Consider the following 23,562-nt stretch of genomic DNA (forward strand, 5'->3'; position numbering starts at 1 on the left):
CCCAGAAATGCAGGCTATTTATTAGAAGGCTCAGTGGGCGTCGCGTTCTAAAATTCAGCCTCCTCGGAGGATTTCAGTGTCCTTTGGAGTGCCCTAAAAAATGTTGAATTATACTTAAATATGAGATTTGAGTGACGTGAAATTCAATTAATTTGGAGACTCTTTAGACAAATGGGCCAAAATTCCTTATAATGTTCAAAAGTAGATATGCTGGAAAAGGACCCCCACAGGGTACAAAACAAGCTCATTCTTTATGAAATGCTACAAATCTGACCCTTACTTAGTAGACACCTAACAGTGGAGAGACTTACAGGGCCAAAAAAATTGGGGTTAAAAAGAATGGCACACTTGGATGGATACAAACATTCTCGAAAGGAGAGTGCATTTTAGGTGAACTGGTCATGAAACGGAGGGCTGTTTGTGTCCTGCCAAGTGGGGGAGGCGGCTACCGTTGTCTCCTGGCTAACAGAGCCTAGAAGCGTCAAGCAAGGGGCAGGGGATAGACAGAGACAGCTGAGGCCCAGAGGGGGCTCTTGATATCGTCGGGTCCCATCTTGGAACTCCATCTGTTTCCCAAATCATTCCCCTTTCCCCAGGCCCCTCTCCAGGCCACTCTGTGACCCACCTTCCCACACCCCACCAGCCTAGTTACAAATGGTGGTTTTCTGTTTATTGCTCAAAACCAAAAATCCAGAAGCGAAGGTGGGGAGACTGTGGGTTGGGAGATGGCGCCAGGTGGGCAGGGCCCTGCATCCCTCTTCTTCTGACCGCCCAGAGCCCAGGGGTGAGGCCCGGGGACAGAGCATCTGGGAAAAGCCTTCAAGGTCAAAAGGAACAACAGAGTACTCAGGCAGTCCTTGGGGGGTACCCTGGGCCCGAGGGGCCCCAGGAGTTGCAGGGGGGCTGAGTTCCCCTCCCAGAGTCCAAAAGCCAGCAGGGCAGGAGGGGAGGGGCAGGCCCCCTGTTGGGCAACTGAGGAGAGGAGGCTTGGGCGGCAGGATGCTGGTTTATTTACGGTAGCGTCCCCAGGGCCATCAAAGCCCCCTCGTGGGACCAGGAGACTATTTACACAGCAGGAAGAAAAGGAGCCAGAGACAAGGTTCTGTACTCCTCCCTGCCCAGAATGGGAAGGGGAGGGGCGTCCTGGGTCCTGCAGCCTTCGTCCTGGGCTTCAGATGGAAACTTCATACTCCCGTGTATCCTGGAGAGAGAGCGGGGATCAGTTGCTCGAGCGGGATGGGGATGGAGGAGGGAACACAATGGGAGGAGGCATCCGCCAGGGAGGGGAAAGACCCTGGGTGTTTAAAATAACATTGGCCATGAGGTTTGGGAGCCACGGGGGGAGCAGGGACCAGGGCCGTACCAGGGCCGTATCTGGCCCCGGGGACACCTGCTTCATCTTACGGTATCTTAAAAATCACACACAAATTTGAGTTTCTGGGTTGTCCTGAGCAACCGGAAGACCTGGCAGTTGGGCCTAAGTTTCCACTGCAGACCAGATGGGGCACAAGTTGGCCACTGAGCCCCAGTCCCCACCACGCTGCCACTCCCCACCGTGCACGTCTGACTCGCTGTGTTCACTGCTGTGGCCTTTGTAGGCCGCTGAGTTTGAAATCCCCAAGACGGGTAGTACAGACACTTTGAGAGAAAGTTCTGGAGCCCTGGGGGAGCTGAGAGAGGGGGCTCTCCAGGGCAGAAGGGGAAGGGCTCACCCCAGCTTCATACAGTGGGTTGCTGAAGTCTGACTCCACAGTGATGGGGCTGTAGGAATGGGAGCCCGAGAAGCCGAAGAGGGATTTTCCCTGTAGTCTGCGAAAGGGAAGAGACAGAGGGGCTTATCCAGAGGTGAGCCCCCAACACCCCCTCGCCCTGTCTTCCGTGCCAGCCAGGCAGGACGGCTGCCCTGGCTAGCAGCTCCGGGAGCAGTGTCCTTACTTGGTGTAGTATATGTAAACGCCACTGCCGAGGACAATGACCAGGCCTAGGGGCAGCAGGATGGCCAAGGCGAGGTTCCCACCCTCCAGCTGCCTCGACGGGTCCGTGGTCTGGGTCACTAGGGAGAGGAGAGGCCAGTGAGCTGCGGCTGGGCCCAGCCCACTGGCCTCTCCCAGCCTCTTGCCCTGGGCCTCGAACCCTGGGCTTCACCCCTCCGGGGCCTGGCGTCCTACCCCCGGCCTCTGCCTTGCCCTCCCAACTCAGCCAGGCCTGGGTCTCCACCTGCGCCCTCACTGACCTTCCAGTTTTCGGTTGTCCAGGAGCTCCTCATAGGCCACTGCAGGGAGAGGAGGGGGAGGGGACGGGGTCTGAGCCAGGGAGGGAAGGAGGCTGGGTAGAGGCCGGGAGCCCAGTGGGGCTGCGCTGGACAGCCTGGTTCTCTCTGCCTCTGCTCAACCTAAGCGCTATCCTTCCCTCGGCCGGGGCGGGGGAAGACTGGTCAAGGCAGGGCCTCCTTCCGCTTTCTCCAGACCCCTAAAACTTCAGGTTTCTTGGGTGGTCCAAACTAATCGGTCTGTAGAATTTGTCAAAAATGGCGGAAACTTGAGACCTAGCCCGAGGGCAAGGAGACTTCTAAGCCAAGGCCCCTCTGCTACATCCCTTAGGACAGTTCCATGCCCTTGAGGTTCCCCAAGACCACTGGATGTTCCTGGGAGGATCAGAGCCCACGGGAGGTGGAGGGGGAGCTCGGTCAGTCGTTCTCAAATTTGCTGCTCCCTGACTTTCCCAGTCCCGTCGCTCCCCAGACCCTGCTGTGCCCCCTCCTGCCCGGTCTGCCCAGGCACCTTTGCAGAGCGGGGGCTGGCTGGTCCACTGGGAGGGGTGGCCGGGCACACAGGTGATGGTGACCTCGCCGATGAGCTCAAAGCCCTCGTAGCAGAAGAAGCGCAGAGACTCTCCGGCCTGGTAGTGATGCTTGTACAGCGTCTGATAGCCGTTCTCCGGCACCCCTGGGTTCAGGCACGGCTCATACTTCACTGAGGGGCACAACGTCCGTCAGCTGCTGGCCCCCTGCTGAGCAGGCCACCCAGCCACCCTTCCAGGGTGTCCCCAGACTCACAGGCACACTTGGGGACCCGGTCGCTCCACTTGGGTGTGCCCGTGTCCCGGCTGTAGCAAGTGAGCACTGCCGCCCCCTCCAGGCTGTACCCTGGCAGGCAGCGGTACTGGACGTGGGAGCCCACTGGGAAGCCGGCGTCGGAGGTGGTCCGGTGCCCGTTGGTGATCTCACCGGGGTCGGCACAAGTCATGACTGTTGGCAGGAGAGCAAGGTCAGGGGGAGCCTTAAAAGCCCTCCCGGAAGCTGAGGACGGGGAGACGCCTGAGCCGTGGGCCATCTTCCCGCTAAGCACCTCCCCGTCTCCCACCCTTTCCTCCAGATGCAGAGATGAGAGGTTGGAAAAATGTAAAATTCGGTGCATTTTAGGTTTCGGGCTTCTTCCAGAAAAGAGCGGTGGGGACAAGCCAGGCCCCATCTGAGAATGAAACGTGAAGTCTTCTGCCCCTGTTACCGGAGCCTCGGAGCTACACCCTGAGGCCACCAGCCCCACTCGGTGGATCTTATGTGGGACAGCGGCCCAGCCCGCCTGCGCCCCTCCTTCCTCATGCCGGGCATCCCCAGCGCCCTCCGCTCATTTGCACAGCCTGCCCTTTACAACCTTGTTGTGCAAATAACAATCAGAGCCATTTCTGGTATACGGACCTCTGCTACGTGCTTTACAAGCACAGCATCTACACCCTGACGATCCTGAGGTCAGCGTGGCTCATCTCGCAGGGCTCAGGGTGGGGAAGTAACTGTTCCAGAGCACTGGGCTGACATTCAGAGACTTGGCTCTCAGCTCAGCTTCAGGCTCGGTGTGCTGCCTTGGCCACAGGGCCTGTACCCTCTGGGTCCTGGCTGGATTTCAGACTGGACATACTGTCAGTCCTTCTAGAGATGGGGAGCTGTCTCAACCAGGAAGTTTTCCTTGTGTCCAGTCCAAATCCGCCTTCCTGAACTTCACTTCATTGGTCCCAGCATTGTCCCCCAGGGCCAGGTGGAAGACCCACAGTCCCATATCCCGGCAGCAGGCTTCCTAAAATCTGGAGAAAATGCCAAGACGCCACCCCTTTCTGCTCCTTCAAGTATCACCTCCTCAGTGAAATCTCCCCTGCCTGAAGCAATGAGCCCCTCGCCCCTCTTCTCACGGTGCTTCTCCCTTATTTACAGCACCTGATGAACTGTTCGCAAGCACAGGTCCTGTGTGAAAACTCCGATGTGAAGTCCTTTGCCCGGAAACAGCCTGCAGTTATGGCTTTGGAATACCCTGAGCTGTTTTCAGTGTCCCCCTTCTGAACTGTGAGCTCCGCCAGGGTCAGGAGGGACCCCAGCCCCCTGCATCACCCCAACCCTGCCTGCGGCTTCAATGACTGCGGTAAGATAAACCTAGTTCTCTGACCAGCCTAGGCCCCAGCACGCCAAGGGCGGGAGATTGAGACTCGAGAAGGGTATAGAAGGGGAGGAGCGAAGCGGAGAGTCGACGGGGCGGGGCTGGGGGCGGGACTCTGACGTGACGGAGGCGGGGCCAGGAGGCGATGGGGGCGGGACCAGGAGGCGATGGGGGCGGGGCCAGGAGAAAGTGAGGCGCGACCCAGAGGAAACCAGGTCAGAGGTCAGAACTGTGCACGAGGGAGGGACACCGCCCGGAGGTGAGAGTGGGGTCCGCAGGGTGCAGTTTCGGGACACCGAGGATCAGAGGGCTGGAACCCGAAGGGTGAAAGGGACGAGGCCTGAGTAAGATCCGGGCAGAATCCAGAGGGAAGGCGTGAGACACTCGGCCGGGCCGGGAGCGGGAGCAAAAAGGAACTTGAGCCCGCCGCAGAGGGGTTGCGGAGCGGCGAGACCCCGACGGGCAGGGGCGGGGCCCGAGCTCACTCTTTTGGCAGGCGGCGGGCGCGCGGCGCTCCAGGACAGGTCCCACTGGCAGGTGAGAATGTCGGAGCCAAGCAGCTCATACCCAGGCTCACACTGGTACGTAAGCACCGTGCCCCGGATCAGGTCCCCGTGGGAAGCCGTCCTCCAGCCCCACTCTGGAGGGGGCAGCTCCGGGCACGTGTCGTTCCTCGGGACCTCTGCAGGGGAGAGACAGCGAGTTTGGAGGCTGTCCTGCGACGGACTCAGGGCGCCCTTCCAGACTCGGGGGGCCTTGCTCCTCCCGGGATCTCTGGCTGGCCGAGCCCCTGCGCGTTTCAGGACCCTAGACCTCGGTACCTTTGAAATGCAACACGAAACCCTGTCCCAGGCCCGGGTTTGGGGGCCCTGGCGGTGCCTGGAACTGTAGCGTGAGGTCGGGCCCAGAGGAGAGGAGGCGGCGGCGTGGTTGAGGTCCCCGCAGCTGGGCCAGGACTCGGGCGCTGGGACCGTCCCCATCGAAGAGTGTCAGCATGTCCCCTTCACGCACATTCAGGCTGCAGAGATTGGAACCAGATGTGCGGGGCGGGTTACGATTCGCCCCTCCTGTGCGGTTCTGCCCGGTCAGTAACTCCGTTCATTAGGAACCCCACCTACTCCCCATCCCAAGTCTGGCCGCCCTTTAGGCAATTATGGGCTTCTCCTAGCCCCTCCAGGTTCCGCTTGTTCCGTGGCTCGGAGTTCCTGCTTCCTGATTCCCAGCCCAGCTCCCCAGAAACTCCTCGCACTCTCCGGTGGCGCCTCCCTCCCCGGGGATGCACAGTCTCTCTCTCAAGTCCAGCTCCGGCCAGTCACAGGCCATGTTCTTTCATCACCGGCCCAACTCCAGGAGCCACTGGGACTATCCGCCTTGGGGCCATGCCCACTTCTTGTTAAAACCGGTCACATGGCCATCTCATCCCCAATCAGCTCACTGGCTTCTCCCACCCCCACTGCCACCTCATAGGCTAGTGACCAGGCCACAGTTTGGGCCTGGGTTCCTGGAAACCGCTCAAGGGGCAGCCTCGAAACAGCCAAAGAGCGAGTGACACAGGGCCAGAGCCCCCGTTTCACTACGGCCGCTGCAGAAGCCCCTGAGTGACCCATGTCCTTGTCTAGAGTCGCCTGGACAAACCAAAAGCGATTTGTTCCTAGGTCTCCCTGACACCCCACACCCCTGTCCTGAACTGTCAGTCACCTTTTCATCTCGGGTCGCCAGCCAGGCTCCCGGCGCCGGCTGCAGTGTCGTCACACCACGCTCCACGGGGCCCACACCCACCGCGCCCTCCGCAGCACCCTAACGTACATTTCAACTTGGAGCAAGATGCGCTTCTCCTCCTGGACGTGCAGGCCCCACACGCAGTCCTGGCCGGGGCTGTAGCTCTGGGGCCAGTCGGGAGAGAGGACCACACCAGCCGCCTCTGACAGCTCCCCTCCGCACATGGCTGGGGGAGAAGGGGGTGCACATTCCGAACGCCCCGTCTTCATTCACCTAAGGTCTACCTACTCCCAGCTGTGGGCACCAGACTGCTTCACAGGCTCCCTCTTAATTACCTGTGCCCAATCCCGGCCTTGCTCTCACTTAGCCCCGCCCACCCAGCCCCGCCCACTCTCCCGCCTATGCGTTACCCCGCCCATCCCAAGACTTAGCTCCAGCTAGAGCTCTTCAAGACATTTGGGTCACGACCCCTAAATTCTGTAACAAACCCACCAATTATTCAGCTGAGAAAAACGATCTCTGAAAAGGACAAGGATTTTACCCAAGGTCTGGGTTTACTGGGTTTGGATATGCAAGTCTCCTTCCTGAATGGCCTTCTCCAGCTGGGGGCGGGGGGGTGGCTGGAGACCTGGGAGGGAGCTCCTGGGGATGTGGGGGCTCACCCTTGCAGGCTGGCTCTGTGTCATTCCAGTGGGGTTCTGTGGGATCCACACATTCGATGGCATTTGGGGGGCCAGGGGGCTCCAGGGCATATCCTGGGAGGCACGAGAAGGTGGCCAGTGCCCCTGGGCGGTACTCTGGGTCTGTGGTGGTGACATTGCCGTGTGCCAGGAAGGGAGCGAAGCAGCGATCTTCTTCAAAGGCTAGAGAGGGGTCAGTCACAGAAAGTAAGCATGAGGACAGGCCTCAGGGGATCTCAGACTGGGGGGGGGTCTGGGGCTGAGTTCAAGAGACGTTTGGCTGCTCAGTGGGTTGTTTAAAATAGAATGCCTTTTCGCTTAGCTTTCACTCTCCAGTCTCCCCCAAATCCTAACCCTTCTCATTCTCACATTTATGTTACCTTCCTGGCCGCTGACGGGAAACCCCTAGGCTAGTCAAATCCCAGCCCCCGTTCTACAGATGAGGAAACTGAGGTCCACAGACCAAAAAAACACTTGCCCAACGTCACACAGAATCAGGTCTCAAACCCAGATTGCTTGAATCCTAGCCAGAGTCACTTGGTTTTGGAAACTGCAGAGGAGGGAGGGGAAGGTGCCTTCGGAGAACAGCTCACACAGGTGTGTTCTCTCCTCAAAAACAAGAGTTAGAGGGGCGCCTGAGTGGCTCAGTCGGTTAAGGGTCCAACTCCTAGTTTCAGCTCATGGACTCTTCGTTTTGGCTCAGGTGGAGGCCGCACTGGGCTCTGCTTGTGGATTCTCACTCTCCCTCTGAGTGCCCCCCCCACTCCCGCTCATACTCTGTGTGTGTCTCTCTCTCTCTAAAGTAAATAAATAAATCTTAGAGGGAGAGAGAGAGAGTGCAGGGGTGGGGAGGAGCAGAGAGAGGTGGGGAGAGAGAATCTCATGTAGACTCCCCGATGAGAGCTGAGCCTGACTTGGGGTTTGATCTCACAACCCTGAGATCATGATCTGAGCTGAAACCAAGAGTTGTCCAATTAAACGACTGAGCCACCCAGGCAGTCCATAAAGAAATCTTTAAAAAAAAAAAAAAAGATTCTCCACACCCTTGATTACCCATGTTGTGGCTAGAATCCCAAAGTACAACAAATGCAGAAGCTACTCAATTTTGACTTTGGACTAACTCAGCAAAAAAGAACATTTGGAGAGCATTTTTGCTTTTGCCCACGTGACCATAGCTCAGCTGCAGAACGATCCGTGGGGAGGAGTGTGAAGCTCATAGAGCAGCAATGGCCCACAATCAGGGAGGCAGACCTCAGCCCTCGGAATTCTCTGCACATTTGCAAGTCGAACAGGCAGTTTATTTTTCAGATCTGCTGTTCTAGTTCACTGTTACTTACAACCTGATGAGGTCTCAAGTCCAAATCCTATGCGTCCACCAGGGCCCAGTGCCTGATAAATCAGTTGCTCCTTTGATTCACACCACAAACCAGCCCCTCTCTCTCTCCTGCTACTGCTTGCACAGATCCTCTGCTCCAGTCACGCTGAAATACCCTCTTTCCCAAACATACCAGGCCTTTCTCTACCTCTTTACTGTTGCTCACCCCGTTCCTTTCACCTGAGGTGCTCACCCCTAATCTCCCTCTTTTAAAATGCTCTATCTTAGGGGCACCTGGGTAGCTCAGGTGGTTAAGGGTCTGACTCTTGGTCTCCGCTCAGGTCATGGTCTCAGGGTTGTGAGACTGAGCCCCACATCACGCTCTACACTGAGCACGAAGTTCTACTTGGGATTCTCTCTCGCGCTCTGCCCCTTCCCACTCCTCTTTCTCTCACTCTCTAAAAAATAAATAAAATAAAATAAAATCCATTCTCTCTATCCAGTAAGGGCCAGCTCAAATGCCTCTTCTCCCACAATCACTGACCACCTTGTTTCTACCTGTCCAGCATCTGCACCGCCGTCTTCTGTTCAAGGCACTCCTACTTTCATTTTGGGACACACGCCTCCCTCATTTCCAGTCCAGGAGGTCCAGTTGGGGCCAACTCTGGATGGTCATGTGATACGGGTCTGCCAATCATACCGCCACCCGCCCTTCCTTCCGTGATCGGTCAATGACCTCAGCCGGAGCAATGAGAGCCCTCCCTGGCATTTTGGCTGCCCTCTTAGGAAAGCGGTGCCCTTTCTCTTTCTGATGGACTTGCTGTGTGGGTGGCATGTCAGTTTGAACTGCTAGGGGCACCACAGACTGAGAGCCTGACTGATGGTGAAGCCAACACGGAGGGAAGCACTGAGGGGTGAAGGTGCCCGGTCTCTTGGCTGTGTACCTGGATCCAGCCATCCGTGAAACTTAAATGGGAAGAGCCCCCCCAGGAATTGGAGGGGGTCCTTGTAGTTTGGGGGTGGGGAGGAAGTTAGTTTCCAGAGATCCAGACAGAGGTGAGCAGGGACAGGGTCTGTGCTTGTGACCATACCCTGCCCTCAGCAAGATGGCAAAGTGCAGGAGTTGGGATCCCTGGGTGGGGGTGAGGGGGGGACACACTTACCTTCAAATCGGAGGCTTAGCAGCAGGGGGTTGGCGGGTGTCTCTGAAAGCAGCTCCACATAAAGGGACTGGGCGTCACTGATGAGACCCCGCTCGGGGACGTCGTCCATATCCGAGTCATAGATGACTGGGGAGAGGGGGCTGCCCCCTGAGCGCACCATCAGCCTGCGATGGAGAGAAGTTTCCCCTCGGAAGCTGGCTCGTCGCTTGCCGGCTCTCCTAACTCGTTTTCACAGCTGTTATTTTCAAGCATCAGCTACGTCCCGTGTATGCTAAGTCTTCGCACATTTTGTCTCATTACTTTTCACAAGAGCCCTTGAGTCAGCATGATTTATCATCCCTGATTTTATAGATGAGGAAATGGAGGCCCAGAGTCACCTGCCCTGCGTCACAGAGCAACTAGTGGCAGAGCTGAGGTAGTGGCTGGTCAGGCGAGAGGGGGTACCAGTGATGATGGTGAGGACAGACGCATTTCCAGGGCTCACTCCCTTCCGAGCACTTCCCGTAACTCAACACCTTTATCCCCACAGAAACCTTCTGAGGAGGTCCTGTGATCTCCATTCTACTGACGAGGAAACGGAGGCACAGACCGGGCCGGCAACTGGTCTGTTTGCACAGCTATGCCACCTAAGGGGAAGGACTGATCTGCGTTTGATACACCTCTTAACTGGGATCCACCCCAGGTCGGTCTGACTCCCCAGTGCAGCCTTCCTATTTCCCTCAGGTGGGGGCCTCTGAGCCAAGACCCAGACCCTCACCGGTCATTGTCCTCATCCAGTGAGACCCTCTCGAAGTGCAGGTGAAGCCGGCGTCCCTCAGCTGCTTCAATGACCCACCGGCAGGTGAGGTTGGGCCCTGCTGCTCCTCCAGGCTCAGGGGACACGATGCGACCCAGTGTAGCATTGTGGACGGTGCCACCACAGGATGCTGGGGGTAGAGGGGGGACATGGGAAGGTGACTTGTCCTCCTGTCTTCAGAGCTGTCACATCCACACTTTCGGCTGGGACCCAGCCTCAGAGTGCTCTCTGCCCTACAGGCTCACCCCAGAGGGTGGGACCTTCTCCAAGGCCACCACCCAGGTAGGGAACCAGCCCCCCCAGCATAGACCCTCCCTAGGATGGAAAGCCTGTGATATGAACACTCCCCAGGTATGGACCCCCTGGCATGGGGAGTATGAGGGATCCCCAAAATGGAAGCCCTCAAATTTGAAAATCTTCAAGATGGTATCCCCAGGATAAAGATTCTTCACGATAGGGAACCTCTAGATAATGGACTTCCAGAATGGTTTCCTTGAGCATGAGGAGTCTCCAAAGGAAGACATCTCCGAAAGAAGACATCTCCAGAATGGTGACTCCCCATATGGAAACCCTTTAGGCAGGACATCCCCAGATAGAGACACCCCCCCCGCCCCCACCGCTGCCAAGAATGGCAATTCTCCAAGGGTCGACACCTTCTGTGTGAAGAGCTCCAGATGGAGACACCAGGATAGGGACTCTTCCAGGCAGAAACCCCTTCAAGATGGGTGTTGGCCAAAGATAGAGACCCCCAAGATAGTACCCGCCCAATGGGGCTCCCAGGACAGAAGCCGCACCTAGCGTGCCGGAGACTCACCCACGCAGCTGGGGGGTTCGCCACTCCAGGCTGGCCGGGTGCCGTTGAGGCAGATAAGGGTCTCCTCGCCCTGCAGCTGGTAGCCTGAATCACAGTGGAAGGTGGCAGTACCCCCAGGATGCAGGTCTGTCACGCTCACGTCCCCGTGGGCCGGCCGGGGAGGGAAGCCGCAGCTCAGGAGGTAGGCTGGATCGGCAGAGCCGGGAGAAGCGAGACTGGTTTTCCCATGCCAGCCTCTCCCACCGGTCCCCTCGCACACGCTTCCCTCTTAGGTCCCTTGGTGGCAGAGGGGGCTCCCTCCTGGAGCTCTCGCACGGCCACTTGGTCTCACGAAGAGGCCATCTCAACATCCCTTCTGTCCCCTAGTCTTTGTCATCTACGCACTTTGGCCTCCATTTCGTAGATGCAGTATCTGAGACTCAAAGAAATTCTGCCTCTCGCGCTCACTTGCCGGGGCAACCTCAGGCAAGTCAGTTGGCCACCGCAAACCCAGCCAGCTCTAAAAATAACAAATGGTGTCTGCAGAACTTGTTCAGCTTCTAAAATGAGCTCATGCCATGCTTCTGAGGTAGCCACAGGAAGGCCGTGATCCATTTTCCAGATGTAGCAATGGGTTGTTAAGTGACTCCTAGTGATTTCTCCCCGCTGAGGTGCGTGGTAGGAGCAGAGCCCCAGCTTTCCTCCAGAGGAGCCCTCATGAAACTCCTTTGGGAAGTTTGGCTAATCTGTCATTGGAGACCTTAGTACTCAGTGTCCCCTCCGTGAATCCCCCAGGGAAGGTGAAGGGCTTGCTGTCCTTAAAGAACTGGTTTCTCTTCTCCTCTCTTGCAGTGAGAACTGAGTGATCTCTCTTTTTGTGCTGCTAAGAAGCTCAGAACCAGATCAAGGCTTGTTCCGAGCAACAGTGGCTTGTCCATCCACCTTCTATTTTTGTCATCTTTAATAAGCACTTCCTGGTACCCATTTTCTTATTTAATTTTGCTGCATTCTTTTTCGAAAGCCTCCTGAAATTCTTGTGGAATCACAGGAGATAAAACAAAGAAATAGGAAGTGACTTGGGGCCGGGGTGGGGGGATGGGTGCTGGCCGGCCTAGCCGGAAGGTCGTGGAAGTCTTGATCTTGGGGTCATGTGTTTGAGCTCCATGTTACTCATGGAGTGGAGATTACTTAAATATCTAAACTTAAAAAGGAAGGAGAGAGTACGGAAGCGGGGGAGGGAAGAGGGAGGAAGGAAGTGACTCGGCAGGAGACAGTGGACTCTAAATTTGGTCCTGACATAGTTCTATGCTTCAGACCAGACAGAGTTCATCAAGAAGGGCTTCCTGGAGGAGATGTACCAAAGCTGCGTCTCTGTAGGAGGGGCAGGTTCTGGATAGCCATGCTTGGGAGATTGCGGCTCGCCTGGGCCTTGGCTTTTGCTAACTGTGCCGCCCTGAGTGATTAAGTCAGAGACCTGGTCTCCCTACTTCACAGTTCAGCAAGCATTTCCTTGGCTGGGTGCTAGCGCAGAGAGGTGAAAAGGACCCAGGCCTTGTCCGTTCGGAGTCTGCAGTCTACCGAGATAGACCCCAAAAGTTTCTCGAGCACGGTGGCTTAAATAAATATTAGCCTCTTGATGGCTCTCCACGACCGGAAGAATCCAGCCCAAAGGCTTTGGATTGACATTCCAGCCCCTTCTATCACTGCACCCAGCAGAACGCCTCCAGCTTCAGTTCTTAAACCCACAACCCATAGAGCCTCCACAAGGTAGCTTTGTGACTTCATATTTTTTCGCATCATCTCCCCTACCTGCGAGGTCCTTTTCCCGGTCTTTCTCATCTTTCAAGGAGTAACGTAAGTACCACCTCTTCCAGGAAGTCTTCCCGGCCCCTCCCCTCTCCCACAGAGTTAGTTTCTTTCTTGCCTCCACACCTGTGCACACGCGTACTTTTATCATCACGTGAACTGCTGTCTGTTGCCATGGTGAGGCTGAACCGGCCTCACTTGTTTTGTCCCCTAAAAACCTCGCCAAGCCGATCCGCCGATGCGGCCCAGAGGTGGTATGTGCCTGAACACACTGCACTGGGAGATGGGCACACCTGACTTCCAGTTCTAGCTCCACGACTTATTCGCTGTATGACCTTGGACAGGTGATGCCCCCTTGGGGGCCTGTCACCCGTCAATAGCAGTAGTAAGTCCTACCATTGGCCAGCCAGCCTTCCAGTTAAAGGAAAGAAACACGCAAAGCACCTCACGCAGAGAAAGTGCTCAGAAAATCTGAAGCCCCCGTCCCTCAGGCTCGATGAATGAATGACTGGGCGTCTGCGGACCTGTCGTCTGACTCTGCAGCACACGTGTGGGTGGCTGGGCCGCCCCTACAGCCCTTCTTCCTCTTGGAGGTGGAGTGGCCAACGGCCACCCTTGGGGGTGCCCCGAGAAGCACACAAAACAACCGTCAGCACCAGGGTTGTGTAAATGGGAGTGTTTGCTGGGCCTGGGGCGAGCAGTGATGGAACCTTTGGCCTTTCAGAGAAGCTAACGAGGCCACTCTGGACCAGAGGCCCCGCTAGTGGAGACTGGGGAAGGCTTAAACAGGGCCTCGGTCCCAGAGGGGCCCAGAGAAGCCGCAAAGCAGGGAAGACCGAGGCAGGTAATGAAGACCAATTTATGCAACAGCCCTGCTTCCCCAGATGTTCCACTTTGTCTGAAGAGTCCTATTTTCAGGGCCCTCGGGAAGTGGCTGCTTAAGGGAGCTGGCGGGGAGCCATTTCGTAATGTTGGAAGGGCAGTCCCCCCACCCCCGCCCTAGGCCCTTGGGCATGACCTTGCTCCCTGCCAACCGGACCACCAGTTACGTGGCTCCCGTCTCACTGGCCCTTCTGCCTTGCGCATAAGAGTCCCTGGGGCCCAAGCAGAGGCCTCAGGAGAAACTGGAAAGGGTGTGAGGCAGGGATCCGTGTTGTGTGTGTCCTGGATAAGGCCCACAAGGGGCCGGCGAGGCCATGAGGTAATGTGAAGGGGACATTGGCCCCAAACCCAGTTCGCTCTCTGTTTCTGAGGAGCACAGGAAGGGGCTTTGGAGATGGCAGCAGCGTCTGGAATGGGACAGCAGGTTGCCACGCACACACACGTGCTAGAGCGTATGCTCGCTCTGTGGGAAGGTTCCTGCACACACAGGTGAGCACGGTGTGCACCTGCGTGTAGGCTGTCTGTGGGGGGTGCTCCTGAGTGCGGTCGTGCACGGATACCACCCCTTCCTACACCCCCAAAGTCAGCAGGATCTTTCTAGGTCACACATCTGAGGTTGTCACTACCTTGCTTCAGACATTTCAAAAACGTTTCCATGTCCCTTGCAGGGTAAGTAGTCTGTACCCATTACTGAATTTGATGAGGCCCTTCCTGATCTGAATCCAACCTCCTAGTCTGGTTTCTTTTTTTTTTCTCTCTCTCTCTCTCTCTTTCTTTTTTTTTTTTTTTTTTAAGATTTTACCCATTTATCTGACAGACAGAGATCACAAGTAGGCAGGAGGCAGGCAGAGAGAGAGGGAAGCAGACTTCTGCTCAGCAGCTCCATCCCAGGACCCCAGGACCACGACCCAAGCCGAAGACAGAGGCTTCAACCCACTGAGCCACCCAGGCGCCCCCTTAGTCTGGTTTCTTACAGCCTGCTTTTCTCCCACCACTTTCTGGGCTTTTCTGTAGCAGTGACTGACATTCCTGAGCTCTCATTGTGGACCAGACACTATTTTAAGCACTTGACATGTGTTATTAGTTAATTTGGTCTTCCTAATAATACCATGAGCCAAGTATTATGGTTCCCATTTTTCAGATGAGACCATGAGGCACAGAAAGGTTAAGTAAGTCACCCCAGGTCACACAGCTAGCGCAGTTCTATCTTCCATGCTGACTGACTTCAACTCCTCAAGGGGATCATGCTTTTTCATGCAGCTGGACCCCCGTCTTCCTCATTCTTCCCTCCCCACCCCCTTCCCCTTGTAGCTCTTATTTTTGGTCCCAGCTTCATTACCTCCTCCAAGAAGGTGTCCCTATATTCCTTAGGAGAAATGTAGGTCCCTTTGAAATTTGTTCCTCTGCCTGGGTTTCCTTCCTCATAGGGCCGTAGGTCCTTATCTCATTGAATTATAATCATCCTGATTACTTGTCCATCTCTTTACCTAGATTCTGAGTTCCTGGAAGATTTACGTCTGGCTTGTTCATTGCTCTCCGTATGGACAACACAGGGCCGGTATGAATGGGTGTTCAATAAACATTTTTTGAGTGAATCAATGACCTGCCACTCTGATGTGTGCACACTGAGTCTGTGAGTGTGCAAAATAAGAGTCTGGCCGGCATAGATCTCCTCTGAGGGCTCTGCCCGCCCCCTACAAGGTCCTAGACAGGAGGAAAAGCCCCTGACACCTCCTTAAGCTCAGATGCCTCCCAGAGATGCCTCTTGTGCCCAGTGTGGCCCCTACCCTTCCACCAGCTCCCCAGACTCCTCACCCTGATAGTGGATCCTGAAGCCACCGCCCCTTGGGACCCGTGGGCTCTGGAAGTGCAGGAGCAGCCGGTTGGTTGGACTCCGAAGCACCTGTCCTTCTCCCAGCATGGAGGAGTTAGCCAGGAGTCGGGGGGCCAGGCCTGGGGACCCCCCACCAGCCAGCACCAGGAGTTCCTCCTCCCGAGATAGGTTCAGCGTCTGCACCTAAAGAAGGCCAGACCCAGACCACCGCCCCCCCACCCCACAGGACAAGTCAGTCAAGCTGGGTGACCCCAAGCCCCGCACCGTTTGCCTCCCTTTCTCCTGTGTGTGGCAGCCCAAATACCACCGTGACACTGGCCACATTATAGAACTCCGGGAGAGTCTCTGAGATCCTCAGAAAACAGGCCCACGGAGTCAGGGAAGTTTCCCAGGCCAAACCTGTGCCCACGGCTGGGCCCAGAGGAAAGGGCTTGGGGGCTTCAAAGTCCCGTTACCTGGATCTCAATGCCGTAGCCAGGGTAGACATGGATGCTGTAGGTGCAGTCCAAGAGCCCGGCAGTGCGGCTGGCAGCACTGCCCAGGTCGGGAGACTCCACGTGCCCTTCGCCCTCAGAGATGTTGTTATTACACAGAACTAAAGAGACACAAGTGGCTGGAGCTGACTGCTTCCCTGTACTCTCGCCCTCCCAGCCAAGCACCTCTGGGGGCCCCGCCTGGCTTGTCCCCCGCACCTCCCACCGTCTTTATCGGCGGCGGCTCCCTCTCCCACCCGGGCCCACGACTCCCTTCCCCAGCTGTAGTAGAGATAAAGCCCACCGCAAGGGCAGACACGCGCCCACCATAATAATAAATCATCAAATAATAATCACAAAATGATTGAGCAGAGGCCCCTGTCTCGTCTGTGCGCAGACCCCTACTTCCACGCGTTCCCCGCAGCCTGTCCCCGGGCACCCCGCGCTCTTCCACGTTCACGCTCCGGCACACTGTCCCCGCCCCCTTCGGACGCCTCACCTGGGCTGGTCACCGTGGTGGTGACGGTGGTCGTGGTGATGATGGTGGTCGTGGTCTCCTCCTCTCCTCCCTCAGGCCCGAGGGGCGGGCCTGGGGAGGCGGGGCCGGGAAGGGGCGGGGCCGTCGTTCCCGGGGGCGGGGTCAGCAGCTCGGGCGCGGTGGGGCCTGCCCCCCTTCCGCCTCTAGGGGTTACCGCGGTTGTCAGAGGCCCAGTCCCTGGCTCAGTGGCGCGTGGCAGGGAGGGTGCTGCGAGAGTCTGGCCGGCTGGAGGGGTGGCTAGTGTGGGGTCTGGATCAGCTCCTGGGACAGTACAAGGTAAGGCGCAGAAAGAGCAAATTGGTGGGTCATGGGTGGGGAGCAGGGCTGAGGGAAACTGGGGGCTCCCCACACTGAACCCGAAAGTAGCAAGCCCCCACCTCTCCCTTCCGCACACGAACACGTCCTCCCAAGGCTTCCACGGCCCTCCCTCTCCAGCTCTCCACCGAGGCCCTTCCACTGGGTCAGTCTCCTTGAGACTCTCCACGCCTCCCCCTGCAGGTCTGGCGCCCTTGCCTGCGCACCCCTTCCTCCCTCCTCGTCCTCTCTTTTGCTCTGTCTGGAACTCTTCTTCTCTGTTTAGTATTCTTGTGGCTCTCTGATTTTATGATTCTAAATCTGCTACTCTCTGCATTTCTCTCTCTTTCTAGGTCTCTCTCCCCCGATTCCTCAGACTCTGGTTCTCTGAGTTTCCATCTGTCTTTCTCTCGGATGGTCTGTTTTTCTGTCTGGCTCTGGCTCTTGATCATTCAGTCTCAATCGCCCTGGTACTCTGTCTATGCCGTTTTGATTCTCTCTGACCATATCTTGCTGAATATCACTGGCTTGGGTCCCCATCTCCTCGAGTTAATGTCCCTCCCTCTTTCTCTGGGTCAATTCTGCCACTCTGGGGCCTCACCCGGCAGGTAGCCCATCTCTGGACCCCTCCTCAGCAGGGCCCCATGGAGCAGCTCGGCCAAAACCTCAGAGGCTACTGTGGGGGCCTCACTTCCAGGCTCTGGTAGTGCCTCTTCTTCCTTCAGGGGCAGACCTAGGAGATGAAGTTGTGTGAGCCCTTCCACTGCCCCACACTCCTTCCTTCTCCAGAAAGACCTTTTCCAGAGCTCTTCCTCCCCTCTCAGTCAGCTGGGCCTGCAGGAGCTCAGAGGGTCCCAGACTGGGCTGAGAGCCAAGAGTGGAGGAGGGGCTCCCAGCTGTCCCTGGCACCCCTGCACCTTCCTCTCCACCCCACTCCCCTCCCACGCTGTGTGGGCCTTCAGTGAGCATCTTGGCTCTTATGAACCCTGGACAGCGCCAGCCGAGTGGAGAGGGCCCCGGTGCTACCTTCCTTTCCCCTTCGATGGTGCTCTTCCCCCAGCCCTGGAGCTCTGCGGAGGGTCTGGCAGCACCTCCCAGCCCTTGCTTCTGCAATGCCCAGCTTTATCTCTGGGTTTCTATCTCTGCAGTGTGGTTCCCACTCTCTCTCTCTCTTTCATTCTCTGCAGTCTCTGCCCGCTTCCCCGGAGTCTGGCGAGGGGTCAGAGTAGAGGACTGAATATCTGGGCTCTGAGCACTGCCTCTGTTCATCTGTCTTTGTCCATACGTCCAAGAGCATTTGTGCGTGCAGTGCCTGGCGTCTCTCCCCGCACCTCCATCTCCCACCCAGGTACCCTGCATGCTTCGGCCGCCTCCGCAGACATCCCCCCAACTTCCCCAGCCCTTCTTCCTGGATTTAACCCCTGAGACGCTGGTTAAAGCTCCCCTCAATCATTTCCCCACCTTCTCAGTATTGGGGGTTAGGGCTCCAGGTACAAGTCAGAATGCCCTGGCTTGCCCCTTCCCTGTCAGCTGTACCCGTCCTCCCCCAGAAGCTCAGAAAGCCAGGATGTTCAGAGAAGGGATGGTAGAGGACCCCAGGTGGGACCATCCCAGGGCCTACCCCCATGCTCCCATGTCCTTACCCTGAATCCAGGGACAGCTCAGCAGAATTAGGAACAGCAGCTGGGGAGGCGGCGGGTGCTGGGCCCTGGGAGTCCCCATGGCGACTCACACCGATTTCTCTTCTCTGCGCCTCTCCTAAATAATCTAGCTGTCACCTTTCCTCCGTCTCCTTTTATTTTTCCCTTTAATTTTCTTTTTTTCTTTTTCTTTCTTTTTTTTTTCCCCCCTGCTAGCAGTTAGCAAGGAAGACAATTTCTCTGTCCCTTGGGATGGAGGGGCAGAATTGGGCTGGGGGTCGCCTGGATCCCACCCCTCCTTGCCCAATCTCCTCTGTCCTCTGTTATCGGGTCTGTGGGAGAGGGGGCGCGGCTCCGGCTGCAGGGGGTGGGACCGGGAAGGCCAAAGGGGCTGGGTCGCCTGGGTTACCCTCTCGCTGGGGCGCGTGGGTCCATCGAGCTAGCTGGATCCCAGGCTGGGGGAGTAGGGAGAGGCAAGACAGCTTCTGGGGGTCTGGGGTGGGGTCGGGGATCGGGAGGGTCCCTACTGTGCTCTAGCGGGGCTTGGTGGGGACGGGAGGGGGTTGCGGAACCTGGAGAGCCGAAGCTCGGGCACTGGAGCTGCGGGAGGGAGAAGCTGAGAAAGGTGTCGAGCCCACGTCAGATCCTGGGGACGGGTGAAGGGAGGGGCCTGGGATTTATTTGGGGGCGATGCGGGGGGAGGCAGAAGGAGGAAGTGCAGATGGAGGAAGGAGGGACCACATGAGCCAGACCGTAATCCTCACTCCCGCGGCCCCTAGGGGAGGCAAAGGAAACTCTGGTCCTAGCTGGAATTACAGCCCCTTCCCCCAGCCTTTCCAGCACATCTGGAATCTGAATCTCCTTTTCCCAGGGTGCCGAGGGGCGGCACCGCTGGGTTCACGCTTGCTCAGCTCCCCAGTATGCCCCTTGCCCACATCCAGGCGCCTCCCCCTCCCCACAGGACCTCCTTTCCCTTTTACAGCTCCTGTGAAATGGGCTTTCCCCTCCCCCAGGAGAATGGCAAATTTCCACGTTTATGAGAAGTCTAAGGGGCGACAGTCCAAGATCTGGGGGAGGAGAGACCCCCTTCTCTTGCGTATAGGACCCCGGCCAGCTGCCAGGCAGCTTCAACTTTGATTTTTTTTTTTTCCTCCTGGCCTCCCTCGGAACGGCTCTGGGCGCCCTTTTCAGCACCACGAGCTGGCGGACAGCTCTCCCCGGCCCAGCCCGAGCGGCCCCCGACGCCGCGATTGGCTGAAGCCGCCCTCAGTATCTATCAGGCTCCCGCGGTGGGGGTGGGGCTCGCTCTAGAGGCGGAGGGGGATGGGAGCCACAGGCTGACTGGTCAAGGCATCCCCGGACCTACGGACAGGCCGCAGCGCCCCGGTCCCCAGTCCGCCAGCGCCGGCCTGTCCGTCAGTCTATGCGCTCGCCCCGCCCCTTGTCTTGCCACGCCCCTCCTCCCGCCCCCGCCCCTTCTTTTCGCATTGCGGGGCGGCTGGAGGTTGGCACAGTGCCCCCTGCGCCCCACGTGGCGCCCCGTCGGGGCGGGGAGGGGAGGCGAATCCGGAGACCCCCCCCCCCGCTGAGATGCGACTGCCCCTGGGTGGGGGCGGGGGTAGCTAAGCTGAGATGACTGTGGGGAGGGGTGACGTCAGGGTGAGTGGGAGCCGAGGAAGGACCGAGTCGGAGAGAGGGAGGGAGGGAAGGAGAGAGACAGAGAGAGAGAGAGAGAGAGAGAGAGGAGACCCGCGGGTCGGGTCGCGTGGGGAGCGAGGGCGAAGGGGACGAGGGCTTGGCAGGAGAGAGCGAAGCCGCTGCGGAGGACCACTGGTGGCGGGCTCCCGGGGCTACGGGTCCAGGAGGGGGTAGGCGCTGCTGTCCGGGGCGGCTAGACGGGAGGAGCGAGAGCCACGGAGGGGCGCGGAGGAGCGGGAGGCGAGGAGGGGCGCGGAGGAGCGGGAGGCGAGGAGGAGGGCAGCGAGCGCGGAGGAAGGAGACGCCGAGGGAGAGAAACTCGGGAGGGAGGACGGAGAGCGGTGGGGGCAGGAAGAGGAGAGAGCTGAGGGAGAAAGAGGTGGAAGGTGCTGGGAGGTGCTAGAAGGAGGTGAGAAAGGGAGATACACGGGGAAGAAAAACCTCAGGAGAGAGAACCAAGGAGTGGGGAATGTGGAGGGGAAACAGCCCCGGGGGGAACCCGGGGGCGGCCCCCGAGGGAACTGGTGGAGAACTGGGAGGACAGGGGGACTGGGGGCTGGAAGATGCCCCTGGCCTGCTGGCCAGAGCTCCCCTGCCCGTCACGCCTGCGTGGCCATTGCCCTTGGCCGCCCCAGCCCTCACCCTGCTGCTTGGAGCCCTCACTTCCCTTTTCCTCTGGTACTGTTACCGCCTGGGCTCCCAAGACATGCAGGCTCTGGGAGCTGGGAGTCGGGCTGCCCGTGTCAGCAGAGGGCCTAGGGGATGCTCTGAGGCCGGCAGGCTGGGCCCAGGGAGCTCTGGGGAGCCTGGAGAAGGGCCCAGGGCAGAAGGCCTGGTGTGCCGTCGCCTGCGGGCCTACGCCAGGCGCTACTCCTGGGCGGGCATGGGTAGGGTGAGGCGGGCAGCTCAAGGTGGCCCAGGCCCTGGGGGAGGGCCAGAGGTCCTGGGCATTCAGCGCCCAGGCCTGCTTTTTTTGCCAGACCTGCCCTCAGCCCCCTTCGTGCCCCGGGACGCCCAGCGGCATGACGTGGAGCTCCTGGAGAGCAGCTTCCCTGCCATTTTGCGGGACTTTGGGGCTGTGAGCTGGGACTTCTCAGGGACTACTCCTCTGCCTCGGGGCTGGTCCCAGCCCCTGGCCCCTGGGTGCTACCAGCTCCTGCTGTACCAAGCAGGCCGGTGCCAACCCAGCAACTGCCGCCGGTGTCCGGGGGCCTATCGCGCACTGCGGGGGCTGCGGACCTTTATGAGTGCCAACACCTTCGGCAACGCTGGCTTTTCTGTCCTCCTGCCTGGGGCGCGGCTTGAGGGTCGCTGTGGGCCCACCAACGCAAGGGTCAGATGCCATCTGGGTAAGTAGATGTCGCCTACAAGCTCCTTGCCTCCTCCATTCCTTCTGTCCCCGGAGCTTTCTCCAGTGTTTCCGGTCACGCCTCCCCTCCCAGAAATCTTCCCTGGCCCCCCGTTGCCCACAGCAGCCTTTCCTAAGCTTCGATCACCTCCCTCCCGACCAGCCTCAGAAGCTTTGCCGTGGGCATTACCTCCTGGCCTCTTCTCTCTTGGTACCGACTCCCCCAACATTTTGTTTCACTTATTTATTTAAAAGGAATCTTTACAGAACAATGCTAATCAGTATTACTTGCACTAAATAGAAAGTACTCCTGAAAACAAATTTAAGCTTAAAAAAAAAAAAGCTTTAAAAATTCTAGCTAAATAAACACTCTAGTCTGAGACTAAAGCCCACGCTGTCTTCCTTTAGAAAGGAGTGGAGTTAGTGGGCTGTTAAAGTTACGGTAGCACCAAACCGAGATTCCTTTCTTCATGTTTTAAAGACTGAGAGAAAACGGAAAAGGAAACAATTTTGTTATTTAAAGCGTTATTTAAAACCTTGTGTTGCCTAAAAGCATTTCCTGTGCCACCAGTTGATGTGTCCCACACTGGCCTCAGGATCAAGTCCAGATTTTCTTCGTTCCCCCCATGCCCTTCCTCCTCTCCCCTCCCACCGTGCATCAGACCAGGAGAGCCTTCTGGCTGATCCTGGCAGGTGCCACTCCTGGGATCCTCAGCCTACAATGTCTTTCCGCCTTATCACCTATCACCTCCTGGAATACTCCTACTCAGCCTTCAGGACTCCCACTTTCAAGGTCCACACCTCCTCTGGGAGGTCCTCCTATTCCCCATCATTTGAGCTGGCTGCTGAGTTTTCTCACAGCACTTTACTCTGTCGTGGTCCTTGGGCAAAACCGGATCCATCCGTTTTATACGAATGAGGGCGGAGCAGTCAGTAGGTTCTTGAGCTAAACTGGCAGAAGCGCAAGAAGAGATGCCCCTTCCTCCAGGAAGCCTTTCCTTTTCTCTGGAACAAGTAGCTTGTGCTTTGCACTGCCCTTCCCTTATCCCCGGCACTTCATCTGGTACTATATTGGAATTACATCGGGACCCCTTCCAGAGGGCAAGGAGGGACACCACATGGGGCGTTTTAAGAGCTTCAAGCTGCTTTTTGACTGAATGGGGTGGGCCCCTTTGTTGGAGACAGGGGAATTGGATGCCTGGGTCTCTTCCCATAGGCCTGAAGATTCCTCCTGGCTGTGAGCTGGTGGTCGGGGGCGAGCCCCAGTGCTGGGCTGAGGGACACTGTCTACTGGTGGACGACTCCTTCCTGCACACAGTGGCTCATAATGGTAATGGGCTCCCATTCTGCTAGGAGGAATGAGAGACTGAGTGGAGGGGGTAGAACAGAGGCTGCGCTATCAAGCCCAACTGGCTCCCGGTCCCAGCACTACTGTTTCCCAGCTGCATGACCTTGAACAAGTCATACAACTTCCCCCAACACCTGAGAAGTGTGGGAGCCACCTTCTTTATCAGGTGACTGCACGGATTAAACGAGGTCTTGGAGGTGCACCGCAAAATGGCCAACAAGACCCGGGGCCTAGACCAACCGGGTCCCTGTCCTACCTGTCACTTACTGGCTGTGTGACCTTAGACAAGTTAGTTAACCTCTTTGTGCCCCAGTGACTTCGTAGAAAATGGGAGTGATCATGGTACTGACCTGCAGTTTGTTTTGAGGACTAGGAGTTAACACATAGAAGGGGTGGAATAGAGCCTGGCACTTAATTTAAACAGAGTGTTGGCTGTTATGAGTATGTGGGGAGTGCTCTGGCAAATAAGTAGTTAATGTCAGTCCTTCTCTTGTCTCCATCCCCATATGCCTCAGGCTCCCCAGAAGATGGGCCTCGAGTGGTCTTCATCGTGGACCTCTGGCACCCCAACGTGGCCGGGGCCGAGCGCCAGGCCCTTGACTTTGTCTTCGCACCAGACCCTTGAAGGAAGGGGCTCTCTTCAGACACCTGGGCTGGAGAGGTGCTGTGCTCGCTCATGGATGGCTTGGAGTGGTAGCCAGGACCGCCTCTAGGCTGCAGGGGGTCGGGGGAGGGCTGAGGGCGTGACCTGGCCAGGCTGCACTGAAATGCAGATCGGATGGCCTCTCCTAGCTCTTGACTACCTGCTTCC

The 23,562-nt window shown here is 57.6% G+C and overlaps 2 protein-coding genes and 1 long non-coding RNA gene across 3 annotated transcripts; 2 read left to right on the plus strand and 1 right to left on the minus strand.

The window, feature by feature from the left end:
* Positions 1-655: 655 nt before the first annotated feature.
* SEZ6L2 (seizure related 6 homolog like 2) lies at positions 656-19,501 on the minus strand. The gene is given in 19 exon segments (XM_045072638.1): positions 656-1,201; positions 1,713-1,809; positions 1,936-2,053; positions 2,234-2,272; positions 2,781-2,972; positions 3,056-3,247; positions 4,910-4,931; positions 4,934-5,106; positions 5,246-5,442; positions 6,231-6,369; positions 6,806-7,006; positions 9,302-9,465; positions 10,059-10,227; positions 10,912-11,097; positions 15,394-15,595; positions 15,868-16,007; positions 16,385-16,684; positions 17,319-17,450; positions 18,361-19,501. Coding segments are annotated over 19 exon segments (2,772 nt in total). The 5' UTR covers positions 18,440-19,501; the 3' UTR covers positions 656-1,171.
* Positions 9,460-11,874, plus strand: LOC106003860. The gene is made up of 3 exons (XR_001176600.2): positions 9,460-9,983; positions 10,079-10,142; positions 11,743-11,874. It is a non-coding gene; the product is annotated as an uncharacterized LOC106003860 (long non-coding RNA).
* An 844-nt stretch (positions 19,502-20,345) lies between the features above and the next one.
* ASPHD1 (aspartate beta-hydroxylase domain containing 1) lies at positions 20,346-23,560 on the plus strand. Its single transcript, XM_004773912.3, has 3 exons — positions 20,346-21,404; positions 22,620-22,733; positions 23,267-23,560. The coding sequence occupies exons 1-3, from the start codon at positions 20,525-20,527 to the stop codon at positions 23,374-23,376; spliced, it is 1,104 nt and encodes a 367-aa protein (XP_004773969.1). The 5' UTR covers positions 20,346-20,524; the 3' UTR covers positions 23,377-23,560.
* The last annotated feature ends 2 nt before the right edge of the window (positions 23,561-23,562 follow it).

This window comes from Mustela putorius, unplaced genomic scaffold (assembly GCF_011764305.1).
Source record: "Mustela putorius furo isolate JIRA1106 unplaced genomic scaffold, ASM1176430v1.1 tig00004039_pilon_pilon_pilon, whole genome shotgun sequence".
Classification (NCBI taxonomy): Eukaryota; Metazoa; Chordata; class Mammalia; order Carnivora; family Mustelidae; genus Mustela; species Mustela putorius.